A 13,145-nucleotide genomic window follows, 5' to 3' on the forward strand; every position below is an offset into this window, starting at 1 on the left:
TGTTAAAAATATTTACTTGAAATATCAATTTTGATAGAAATATTTGTGTCTATTTATATAGAAATAAAATTTGGTTTCAATTTGGAGAGGGACAAAATTGCACAATTTTTACAAAAATTAGGACTAAATTGGGACAAAAAATAAAATACAGGGATCAAATTGAGAATGAGAAAATGACAACTCCCAAATAGTGACACGTGGCACTATGTCCACTTGACACGTGGCAAAATTTTAATTTTTTTTTAAAAATTTTAAAAAAAATAAAAAAAAATCAAAAAATAAAAAAAATAAAAAATTCAAAAAATTCAAAAATTCCAGAAGCTGACACGTGGCACCCCATTTAACACCGTTACTTCACCCTCACGGAAAGGACTTGATTGAGTCAAATTTCCCAAAATAGGGACCAGATTGAGATAAAAAATAATTGAGGGACCAAATTCAAATTTTGTTACAAAAATAGGGACTAAAAGTATAATTTAACCTAAAATAAATTTAGAAGGTATAAGTTCATAAAACATGATCTTTCAAAAAGTGATCGTGATTTCCTTTTCATAGGTTCATGTTAATTATACAAATATTATTGTTATCATTATGTATTAATATAAAGTTAAACTTCTATTAAAGGATTATAAAGTGTTATTATCTTTATATTTTCTAATAATAATAAATATAAATATGCAGCTCACTATTATTTTTCTTTTTCTTCATTTTCTAGATTAAAGTGATAATTTTCAGTTGAAATGGTTGTTTTTCTCTCAAAAGCATTTGAATTTAGTATTATTTTAGAAAAAAACTGATGAGTTTTAGTTTTTTTTTTCTAAAACAATTTTAATAGAAAATTTCACAAATTAAAAATTATTTTTTAATAAACAAAGTAATACCATATTTTAGTTTAGAATAATTATCTTTAATTATTATTATTAACTATATGTATGAGCAATTTAAAATTTCAAAATTAAACTTTACTTAGATAAATATCAAATAATTGTAAAAGAAAAAGGCAAAAATGAAAAATGTTGATTGTAGACCGTTTTTTTATTCTCCTTTTATTATATGCTTTTATGCATATTTTACAAACTAATATATATTAAATAGGGACGACAAAATAATTTGTTTTTGTGAAAACTTTTTTAATCCGTCTTTATTTTAATAAAACAGTATTGCATAAATTAGATATAGTAATATGGAAGATGAATATGTACATTTCATAAACATCCCAATATCATTCATGTTTTAGACTTTGGTTTATTGTTTAATTTCATTTCACAAAACTCACTTTTAAGGTAATAATTTTCTCTCACCCATCTATTTTAATCTCCATGGTTCGTTTATTATTTTATTTCAATTGATTCATAAGGATTCCTATTTATTTTAAGAAATTGACGAGTAGAAGAATTTGGCTTTTCTCATTGTTTAGTAATTTAGCTTGTGAATTTTGTCCTTCCTTATTTCATATGTCGCTTCTCTTTCACCACTTTCTTTTCTTCTGTTCCATATAACATTCTTTAGCATATTTATTTTTAAGATTGAGGTTAATTTTTATCTACTATAAAATTAAAACATTGTCCATAAATTAATTTCAGTTGCATAAATTAGTATCTCCAAATTCTTGCATCTTAATTAAATTTTATTTGTGGAATTATGATGTCTACTATCAATAAAAACTGTTGTTGAACTGTTTGAGAGATTCTTTTGTTCTATCTTCATTAGTGAGTTATATAGCTTGTGCTCATAGAATTTCTGTTGCTTAGAATTCCTTTGTGTGAACTGTTCCAAAGTCAAATGAGTTGTTATGTTATATTAAATGGTGGTAGTGTTGAGTTCACAGATTGGACTACGTGTTTGGCTGTTTCTGAGCTCTAACCAAAAGTAGTGGTGTTAACTTATACACACAACAATGGATCGGAGTTGGATAAATTTTTTACGCACAACAAATGAATATGAGAATGGAGTAGAAGAATTTCTTGAATTTGCAAATATGAATGTTCCGGATAATAATGGAAAATTCTACTGCCCGTGTGTTAATTGTTTGAATGAGAGAAAACTACCGACTGACGTTATTCGGGAGCATGTTCTTTGTGATGGTTTCTTAAAGAGCTACACAAAGTGGATATGGCATGGTGAATTAATAGACATGCCAAGTGTAGATGTGTCTGAAGTAGAAGAAGTTGATTTAGAGATGGATGATCGAATGGAGGAAATGATTCGTGATATTGGACATGATTCCTTTCAACGTGCGAATGTGTATGACAATTTGTGCAATGACGCAGAAAAACCTCTATACGCAGAATACACTAAGTATACTCGATTGTCAGCGGTATTAAAATTGTTCAATGTGAAGGCAAGAAATGGGTGGACTGATAAAAGCTTCACGGAATTACTTAAGTTGTTGAGTGACATGCTTCCTAAAGGTAACACGTTGCCAACACGCAATTATGATGCGAAGAAGATATTGTGTCCGATGGGTATGGAGTATCAAAAAATTCATGCATGCCCAAATGATTGTGTCTTGTACAGGAAGGAGTTAGCCATGTTACATCAATGTCCACGATGTGGGGTGTCACGATACAAACAAAAACATAGTGAGTTTGAATCTGATAGTAAGGGTCTTCCGGCGAAATTTTTATGGTATCTTCCTGTAGTTCCACGGTTGAAACGTTTATTTAGCAATGCAAATGATGCAAAACTCATGAGATGGCATGCAGATGGACGTACAACAGATGGCCATTTGAGACATCCAGCAGATGGTTTGCAATGGAAGAAAATTGATTCCATGTTCCCAAATTTCTCCAATGATTCAAGGAACATTAGATTTGGACTTGCTACAGATGGAATGAATCCATATGGTAACTTGAGCAGTAAACATAGTTCATGGCTTGTTCTATTACTGATTTACAATTTACCTCCTTGGTTGTGCATGAAACGCAAATATGTTATGTTATCCTTAATGATCTCGGGTCCAAGACAACCAGGAAACGACATTGATATTTATTTAACCCCATTAGTTGAAGATTTGAAGATGTTATGGGAGAAGGGTGTTGATATGTTTGATGGGTACATTAGTGATTCATTCAAGTTGATTGTCATGTATTGATGCAACAACTTCTACCAGTGGCTATTCGAGGCATATTGCCTAAGAATGTTAGATATACCTTAACAAGATTGTGCTTCTTTTTTAATGCAATATGTAGTAAGGTTATCGATATTGAGAAGTTGGATCAGTTAGAAAATGAGGTTGTAGTCATATTGTGTCAGTTGGAGATGTACTTTCCTCCATCATTCTTTGATATTATGGTCCATCTGATTATTCATTTAGTCCGAGAAGTTAGAATTTTTGGTCCAGTATTCTTATGGTGGATGTACCCTATTGAGCGATACATGAAGATATTGAAAGGGTATGTAAAGAACCAATATCGTCCATAAGCATCAATTGTTGAAAGATATATTGCAGAGAAAGCTATTGAGTTCTGTACATACTACTTATCACAAGTTGAAGCTATAGGGGTACCGAAGTCTTGTTACCATGGAAGAGGTGCTGGTAAGGGTACTCAAAGTGCAAAAGTTATAACTCTGAGTAGAGATGAAGTTCTCCAAGCACATTTATATATATTGAATAACACTAAAGAGGTCATCCCCTATTTAAGAGCTCATAAAGATATTGTGAAGAGAAATAATCCACGAATGTCTCAAAAGTGGGTCATTAATGAGCACAACAAAACTTTTTTGAAGTGGTTCAAACAACAGGTTCAAAATGACAATACAACTTCTGATACATTAAATTGGCTAGCAAGTGAGCCAAACTATGATGTCTTATGCTGGAGTGGGTATGATATAAACAATTATACATTTCATACAAAAGACGAAGATGAAAAAAGCACCACACAGAATAGTGGAGTAATGGTTGTAGCTGAATCAATGCATTTCTCAAGTTCAAAGGATAAATATCCGATTATGGCCTCAATGTGCTACTTTGGTGTAATTGAAGATATTTGGGTAATAGATTACACAAGTTTTAGAGTACCTATTTTTAAATGTAAGTGGGTTGATGGTAATATTGGCGTGAAGACTGATGATCTAGGTTTTACCTTGGTTGACCTAGAAAAGGAAGGTTATACTAAAGAGCCATTCATCATGGCATCTCAAGCAAAACAAGTGTTTTTTGTGTTATATAATTTAATTTTACTAAGTTCCATATTAGGCACAATTTCAATATACATTAAATTTTACAGAGCGGTTGAGGCTCATTCTAGGTTGCAAGGACAACAAATCACTTCTAGAAAGAAGTTGCAATTCATTGCGCCAACTGTAAGTAGTTAATCTTCAAACTGTTGAAATAGAATTATCATATTTATGATATTATATGAATTTAACTTGTAGTGCTCACGTCAACCGGGAAGCTATGAGTGTGGATATTATACCATGAGGCACATGCATAGAATCATATCCGCAAACATTGTTGACTCATGGGATATGGTAATATGTACAATTTATAAATCACATCTTAAGTATTTATCACTAAAAGATTGTTGACTCAACTATTCATTGTGTAGATTTTCAATGACACATCTCCAATGGATCAAGGAGTCTTGAAGGAAGTTCGTGATCAGTGGGCTTCGTTTCTTTTGAGTGTTTATATAAAATGATGTTAGGTGTTTTATGACTTATATATTAATTCGTTTTGGAGTAGTATTATATTTCATATAAACATTAGATTCTATTTCACGTAAATATTAGATTGAATGAGATTTGTTTTCTGGATGTTTTGGGTAATTATATACAGTATATAAGATGATGTTAGGTATTTTATGACTTATATAGTAATTCACTTTGGAGTAGTATTATATTTCATATAAACATTAGATTCTATTTCATGTAAATATTAGATTGAATGAGATTTGTTTTCTGGATGTTTTGGGTAATTATATACAGGTTTGCTATGAGGTAAGAAGCATAAACGAATGTTTCAAAAAAAATAATAAATCACTTTTTATACCGGTTGAGGTCATACTTGGTGTAAAATGTGTAACTTTTTATACCGGTTGGAACTATAATCGGTATAGTAAGTCATTTTTTCTTACATAACCTTCCATTTCCAAGAGGACTTTCTATACCGGTTTTAGAAATGGTATAAAAAATAATTTTTTATACCTGTCATGGAACCGATATAGAAAGATCAAACTTTCTATACCACCTGCATCTATACCGATGCTAGAACTGGTATAAAAAACATTTCTTAACCTGTATAAAAAGCTTATTTTACACTAGTGAATGTGGGAAGTAGAAGCACAAGGGTTTAAGATTGCTAAAGAAAATTAGTGTAAGTAGGATCAGAAAGCAAGAAAGAAGGTGAGCAAAGGTTTGGCGCATAAAGGAGAAAAGGAAAGATTTAAGAGATTATAAAAGGAGATTTGAAAGACATTCCAATTAAAATGTGAATGAAATGGCCTGAGCTAACTAAGGGATATAATATTATATTGTTGCTTTGGTAGCAACCTCATGGTTATACTCAAGTATGTTTGGGCAGCACATTAAATGCAAAGGTTGTGAATAGACAAATGACATTTATTACCATCAATGTGAAAGCGTGCACGACAAAAACGAAGGTGGAAGGTCCTAGAGTCAAAGAGTTGAATTGAGTTTCAAGAGAATAATTATTTGTGTGAGGTATGCATTAGTATTTTCTTGAGGGACTTATGTCATATACCCTTCCAACATGATATAATATCTAATCATTACATTTAACAAATTATTTCCAAATTTAATACAAAAACATAATCTTTAAGTGGATCTTCATCAATTTCCATCAAATATATGTGATCTTCATGCACTTGGCTTTATCAAATCTTTGCTTCAAAACATATGTATATTTCTTTTATTTGGCTTACCAAGTAATTGCCAAAAAAAGGGAAAACAAATACATAAATAGTTCAAATGTGGACGATGGGTGACAAATTGTGGATACAATTTTAAATATTCTAAGAGCGTCGTGAACAAGAAGAAATGAAAAATTCAATGTTGGTTATAGTAATTTGGGTCATCACTTTCATTGATTTACTTTACCTGATCTTATTTTATCCTTAGTAATTTATTTTCCTACTCTTTACATTTCTACAAACCCTTCATCTATCATTCTATGTTTTATTTTTTTCTTTCATCCATCATCCACTTGTTGAAAAATAACAAAAATACCAAAAAAAATATGAATATTGGAAAGAAATGCATTGTTAATATGAATATTGAAAACTTGTTGACACTTTGATTCAAAGTGAATTGTTTATAAAATTCACTCTAAAAGTGATGTATAAACACTAAAACACTTTAAAACATATTTAAAAACTTATAAGTTTGTTAGGCCACTGTAAACAAATCCGCTCGAATAGATGAATTTCACTGAATAACATTATAAAAGACATCAAATCCAAATCCTTGAGGAACAAAATATTTTTATTTCCTAACATATTATATATTATGAATTCTGATTTCAGTGAATTTAATGTTATTCTATCACGAGCATTAATTTGATGTTTAAAGACATTGTCACAAGCATTAATTTGATGTTTGAAGACAAAAGTAAATATAAAAAAATCTGCCTTTTATATTTTATATGATATAAATGCATATGATTTATTGTGCAATATAAAATAAGCATTCTGCCTCTTTTTATTAAGACTTTAAAAAAGAAAATATAATTTCATAAAAAAAAATTCATAATAAATTATAAAATTAAACCATATGTGATTACCTTAATATTATATAAAAAATAATCAATATATTACTTCGTTAATTAGAAACTTAAAAATCTTAACTAATATTCATTATTTTGTTAATCACCAAAAAACTAGTTAGAATTAGTGAGGTTAACTGTTTGTATACTTTTAGGAGGGAAATTACTGTGTATATAAATTGATATAAAATTCATTACACATGGTATAATATTATGGCATCTAAAATTACTCTTAATTCTTTACATAATAGGTGTAAATTTCTTATGTTTAGAGTTGTTTAACAAAAATATTTTATGCATTATTTTTTTATGGATGGATTTGGTTTGATCCGTCATTTTTTTTTATCAATTTTCTTTTTAAATAATATTTTTCATACAATTATAAATAATTGATGCTTTTTGAACTGTCAATCTAATTGAAATCTCATAATATAAATAATATCTAGAGCTTTATAAAAAAAAAAAAACTACTTAGAGTTATTGATAAATATTTAAAGTATAAAAATAAAAAAATTTCAATTCTAAAATAAAATAAATATCGTGTATTTATTATTTAGTTATTATAAGGGAAAATTCAAAGTCAAAGGATCCGATATCACTATCCATATACGTCAAGAAAAATCCATACCGACACCCCTACTATCATTAAATCAAGTTGGTGGCAAGTATCAACTTGAACAGCAACCCCATTGTAATTTAAAAAAAGAAAAAAATACTTCAAAAAAATAAATGTTCTTTTGTCTTATGAAGATCTACTTTTCTTCTTTTAAAGTTCAAAGAAATAAAAATTTATTTTAATAGAAATAAAAGTTGAATTATATATTTTCATGACCCAATTTCAAGGGACCAGGGGAATGCATCTAGCTCTAATAGAGAGGGGGATGCACCTATTTTCATGTCATTAATTAAAGTTTGTCTTTTCTTCAACTTTTTAGTGTCACATATCTATCTCATATATATATATATATATATATATATATATATATATATATATATATATATATATATATATATATATATATATATATATATAATATTAATGAAACACATACTTTAATTGTGAAATAAATACAACTTAAGGAAGAAAATTGTGAACTTGCTCCGTCACTTTTCATGTGGTTGTACACTTCATGACAAAGAAATATTTGTAGTGAATTAATTGAAGGTAATTGATTCCTTAGTATTTTATATTGTTTACTCCAAAATTATTTTTTTCTATTTTCAAATTATGAAATTTAGAAATGTATTCTGATTACAAAATTTAGGTTTTTCTTCTTCTTTCAGATTATGCAATTTACATTCTAAAGTTTAATTTCTTTAATTTCTAACTTTGATTAATCGATATTAAAGCTCAAATCGTTTCAATACAAATGCATATTCAATATTTGAATAATAAGGGTGAAACCATTTGCGGTATCTATTGAAACCATTTGTTAAAGATTGAATTTCTTTTGTAAAAATATGGACTGAACTTATTTCATTATTAATATCTAACAACTAATGAGTGCATCTATCAGCACTTCACAATATTACTATTTAAAAGAGGGACCAAAATGGAAATAGATATAAATCACTTAAAATGGGTATTTTAAAAAAGGGGAATTTTGTTAGGAGTTGTTAGGGTTTGGCACCCTTGTGCCATGTCTATTATTATATATATGATTTTTTGCTGAGAAAAAAAAGTAATTAATTAAAACAATGGAATATTTGCACCCAAAAAAGCTAATAATGGAATATGCTTTTCTACTTTAGGAGGAACGTTTGAGGATTGGTTGGAAAATTATTTTGTACACAAAACTATAAAAACATTATGGACAAGTTATTTCTACGAAATTTACTATATTTTTCCCTGATTAGAATGAAATGAAAAAAAAAATCTCTTTTTTTTGTTGGTTTATTTTTAGTTTCCTAAGATATAATTAAAAAAGCAATAAGTAATTTATATTAAAACTCATAGTCAAGGATTTAACTTTGGGATAGTGGAGAGGACCACTTTACCTCTTTTGTTGAGTAGAAATGAAGAGTGTTATAGAGAGCATTTGGTGAGTTCTATCATTCTTACACTTGGTCGGTTCAATCATTCTTACATGGATGATTATCTCTAGAAAATTATAAATATCAACCTATTTAAAGATAAAAAATAAATAATTACTATATTGACTAAATTATAGATATTTTACAAAATTTAAAATTATTGATATATAATATAATATTTATTATTAATAAAAAATTATAATTAATTTATTAATTGAAATGTAAATTAATTTCTGATACTAACTATCAAAGATTTTACCTACCTACTATTATCAATCTCGGGATTTAAAAATAAAAACTATAAATTAACTTTATTTATAATGTGAGATTTTCAATAATAACCATTATTATTAAATATATTTTAATTTAATAGTTAAAAAGTTAATATATTTTAGTCTATATGAAATCTGTACTGATTTCACTATTTATTTAACAAATAAAGAAATCACTATAGTCAGTTTTCATTTTGATAAATATAAAATGTTTTCCTTATTTGCTTTCCATAAACTAATAATCACTATTATTTGTATTTTTATTTTTACCATTATAATGTATATGACTCTAATAATTTTTCTGTGAAATATTCCAATTAGAGATGGCAAACAAACCCGTCCCCGTGGGTATTATCCGAACCCGTCCCCGTTTTGACGGGGAATCCCCGCATTGACTGGGTATGGGTATGGGTATGGGGAATCCCCGATTTTTTCAATTGGGTATGGGGATGGGGATGAGGATGAATATATCCCTGCCATAATACCCGTCCCCGCCATATCCTCATCCTTATTTAAATTATTAAAATATTTACAATTAATTAAGTAACCCTATATATATATATATATAGGGTTACTTAATTAATTGTAAATATTTTAATAATTTAAATGAGGATGATTTTTATTTTTTATTTCTTCTAAATATTTGGTTTGTCATGAAACTCATTTCGCATCTCCAATATATTTTTTATTTTATCACAACCTTTATGTAATTATGTTAAAATGATGTATGTCAATTAAAAAAAAATTATGTCTAACATTTGAATATTTCTATTATTTTTTAATATTTTTTTTATTGTATATTTTCCTTTCACATGAGAATATTTAATATTCTCAATTTAAGTGTTTAATAGCATAAACATTTCATTTACTAGGTAATATAAAAAAAAATTCTTTACTTATTATTATTAATTTTTGTTTCATTTGAAGAACTCTTTTATTTCGCTAAAACAATTTTTGTTATTTCTCAACCATTGAGTATATATGTTGATATTTGAAAAGTTTTCTTAGATCTCTAAGATGTTTTTCGTCTTATCATACCCTTAATTATACATATTTGTTTTTCTTTGTGCAATTCCTTCCAATAATCTCCAAATTATTTATAAGACACACATTTGTTAATTTTTTTAATATTTTTATTTTGTTTATTTTTATCATATAGAATACTATTTCGATAAATTTTATCTAATTATTTTTTATTTTCTAACTCAGTACAATCATACTTTAATATTTTCAATATAATTGTATAAATAATTTTTATTTACTACAATATAAAAATTTAATGTAATTGTCATGAATATTTTTTTATCACCATCCAACATATATTGGAGTTTAAAAGATACCAGATCTATGATAAAATTTTATTATGTTTATTATTTGTTCTTTGCGTCATTTTTTTATCAAACATTGACTATATATGTTGATATTTGAAAAGTTTTCTTAGATCTCTATGATATTTTTCATCTTATCATACCTTTAATTATATATTTGTTTTCATTTGTGTGATTCCTTCCAATAGTCTCCAAATTATTTATAAGACACACATTTGTTAATTTTTTTTATATTTTTATTTTTTGTTTATTTTCATCATATAGAATATTATTTCGATAAATTTTATCTAATGATTTTTTATTTTCTAACTCATTACAATCATACTTTAATTTTTTCACTATAATTGTATAAATAATTTTTATTTACTACAATATAAAAATTTAATGTAATTGTCATGAATATTCTTTTACCACCATCCACATGTGTTTTAAAAGATACAAGGTTTATGTTAAAATTTTATTATTATATTTATTATTTGTTCTTTGCGTTATTTTAATCAAATGATGTATTATAACTTTTATTAGTGTATAAAAAATAGATTCATTATAATTTAAAAAACTGAAGTAAACAAACATTTATAATATATTTTAATTTAAATATTTTTTTCCTTTTATATTTTTTAAGAATTTTTTTCCTTTTATATTTTTTAAAAATATTTTTAAAATTTATCAACTAGGTTTCATTAATGTTTGCAAATTTAATAAATGTTTTGGTTCTCATTAAATTTTATTTGGTATTCTAATATAAAATGTAAACAATTATAATTTATTTCAAAGTATTTGATATCGAAAAAATAACCATACTCCTAATATTGAATATTTGATAATATTATGTTTCTTTTACAGTAATTTTTTATTATTTTATAAAACTTAATTAAAATTAATATTAAAGTAGTAAGAAAACGGGTATGAGTATGGGTACAAGATTATACCCGTTACCCGGTGGGGATGAGGATGGGATAAAAGTTTGATACCCGTTGGGTTTGGGTATGGGGATGGGGATGAACTTTTTTTACGGGAATGGATATGGGATAGTGAAACCCGTCCCCACCCCACCCCGTTGTCATCCCTAATTCCAATGACACTACATATGTAATATTAAAAAAATCTTAATTTAGAAAATATATTACTTATGTATATTAAAATGACTACTTGAGAGTAAAATATGATCTGAGAATTTCTAAAAATGGAAATCAAGGAAAAATATTTTATTATGACTAAAATCAAAATTTAAATATTTTATAAGAACTTAAAATATTTGTTTACAATTACATAAATAATAAATAAAGAAACAAATTAATACTGAAATTATCAGTAACATATCCTCAATCAATTAAAGAAAACGAAATTTCAAAATTTGATTAAGTTTATATACGAATATCTCACTTTTTTAATCTTATAAAATTCTTACCCTACTCCTCTTTCATTTCACAATAGATTTTTTTTTAACTCCACTCAATTTTTATAAAGAATGCATACATTTACAAATAAGGTTATAAGTATATTTCTGTATTAAATAAGTAAAGGAAAATGAATGAATGCTTAAATATACAACCTCTTTCGTTTTAAATTAATCAAATACTCTTGATAGGTAAGAAAAACTTATACTTGTTATTCTTAGCAGTTTTCAATTTCTTACTTGTCACTATTTCCCTAATTTTTTTTATCTCAACTACTCAACTCATTTGATATTTTTCAAATCTACTCACTTTTCAAAAATATTTCTTTTTTATTATAAATTTTATTTTACATGCAATTTTTTACAAGAATATATTACATTAATAAATATCAACTCTTGTTTGAAAATTTTTTATATAAGGTAATTATAATTTCTTTTTTAATTTTTATTGTTAAAAATTCTTTTAACATTCAATCTTTGATAATATTTTATTTTCTTTACTATAATTTTGTTAAAAATATTATTTAATTAATATTTAAGATAATTAACAATAAATTAAAATGATAATCTAAGTATGAATATATAAGTTGTATACGTGTAAGACAAAACTTTTCCACTCATACGAAACAAACATGGAGATAGAACTTGTGTACACAACAATAGTTAAAAGATAAAATATAAGGCACTTTTTTTCTTGCACTCTATTAAATTTCTTCCTGCAGCCTATTAAATTTCTTCCTACACCCATCACAGAAATATCGATTTCTAAAATATTTTGATCCGAAATAGGGTTGGGTGATTTTTTCGGAAAGATATTGCCATAATTGATGAGTGTCTTCCAGAAAATTATTTCCAGAAATGATCAACTGTGTTCCAGAAAGTAAAATCATAAAATTCACATATTGAAAAATTCACACATTGAAGAGTTAGATAAGTTTGCTCATATTTCTTTAAAATGTAATTTTTTAATAAAGCAAGTATATTTCTAACTCTTTTTTATGTTAATTCTAAAATAACTTGCTTATTTTAGAAAAATAAAATCTATCTGCTAAAATAAATAATTTTTTGATTGCTTATTTTGGATAAGTTTTTATAGTATTCCAAAAGACTTTTCAATATTTCTTTTTTATAGTCAATGATAGTAAATATCCTAACATATTAATTAGTCCTGATGGGGATATTACATAATAATATCCTTAATTCAAAAGTAATAAAAAATACTATGAAGAGAAAATTAGAATGTCTATGAAAAATATTTAGCCATCATGCCCTCAGTAAAGTTATTATTTAGCAGATTTAATTACATGATAGAAAGTGATGTCGGCCATCACAGACATCATCAAATACAAGAGTAAGGGAGAGAACGATAAACAGAAAGCAAAAACATG

General features: G+C 26.4%; 1 protein-coding gene and 1 long non-coding RNA gene across 2 annotated transcripts; both read left to right on the top strand.

Moving 5' to 3' along the window:
- The first annotated feature begins 1,897 nt into the window (after window positions 1-1,897).
- LOC114180542 lies at window positions 1,898-3,094 on the top strand. The gene has a single exon (XM_028066853.1). It carries the CDS (start codon window positions 1,898-1,900, stop codon window positions 3,092-3,094), a length of 1,197 nt encoding a protein of 398 aa, XP_027922654.1.
- A 1,135-nt stretch (window positions 3,095-4,229) lies between these two features.
- On the top strand, window positions 4,230-4,603 carry LOC114181045. The gene is made up of 3 exons (XR_003603733.1): window positions 4,230-4,305; window positions 4,378-4,473; window positions 4,551-4,603. It is a non-coding gene; the product is annotated as an uncharacterized LOC114181045 (long non-coding RNA).
- Window positions 4,604-13,145: the final 8,542 nt, after the last annotated feature.

Source organism: Vigna unguiculata, chromosome 4 (assembly GCF_004118075.2).
Source record: "Vigna unguiculata cultivar IT97K-499-35 chromosome 4, ASM411807v1, whole genome shotgun sequence".
Classification (NCBI taxonomy): domain Eukaryota; kingdom Viridiplantae; phylum Streptophyta; class Magnoliopsida; order Fabales; family Fabaceae; genus Vigna; species Vigna unguiculata.

Excerpts from the sequence above, each read along its gene's own strand:
- LOC114180542 (XM_028066853.1), top strand. The coding sequence starts at position 1,898 with ATGGATCGGAGTTGGATAAATTTTTTACGCACAACAAATGAATATGAG.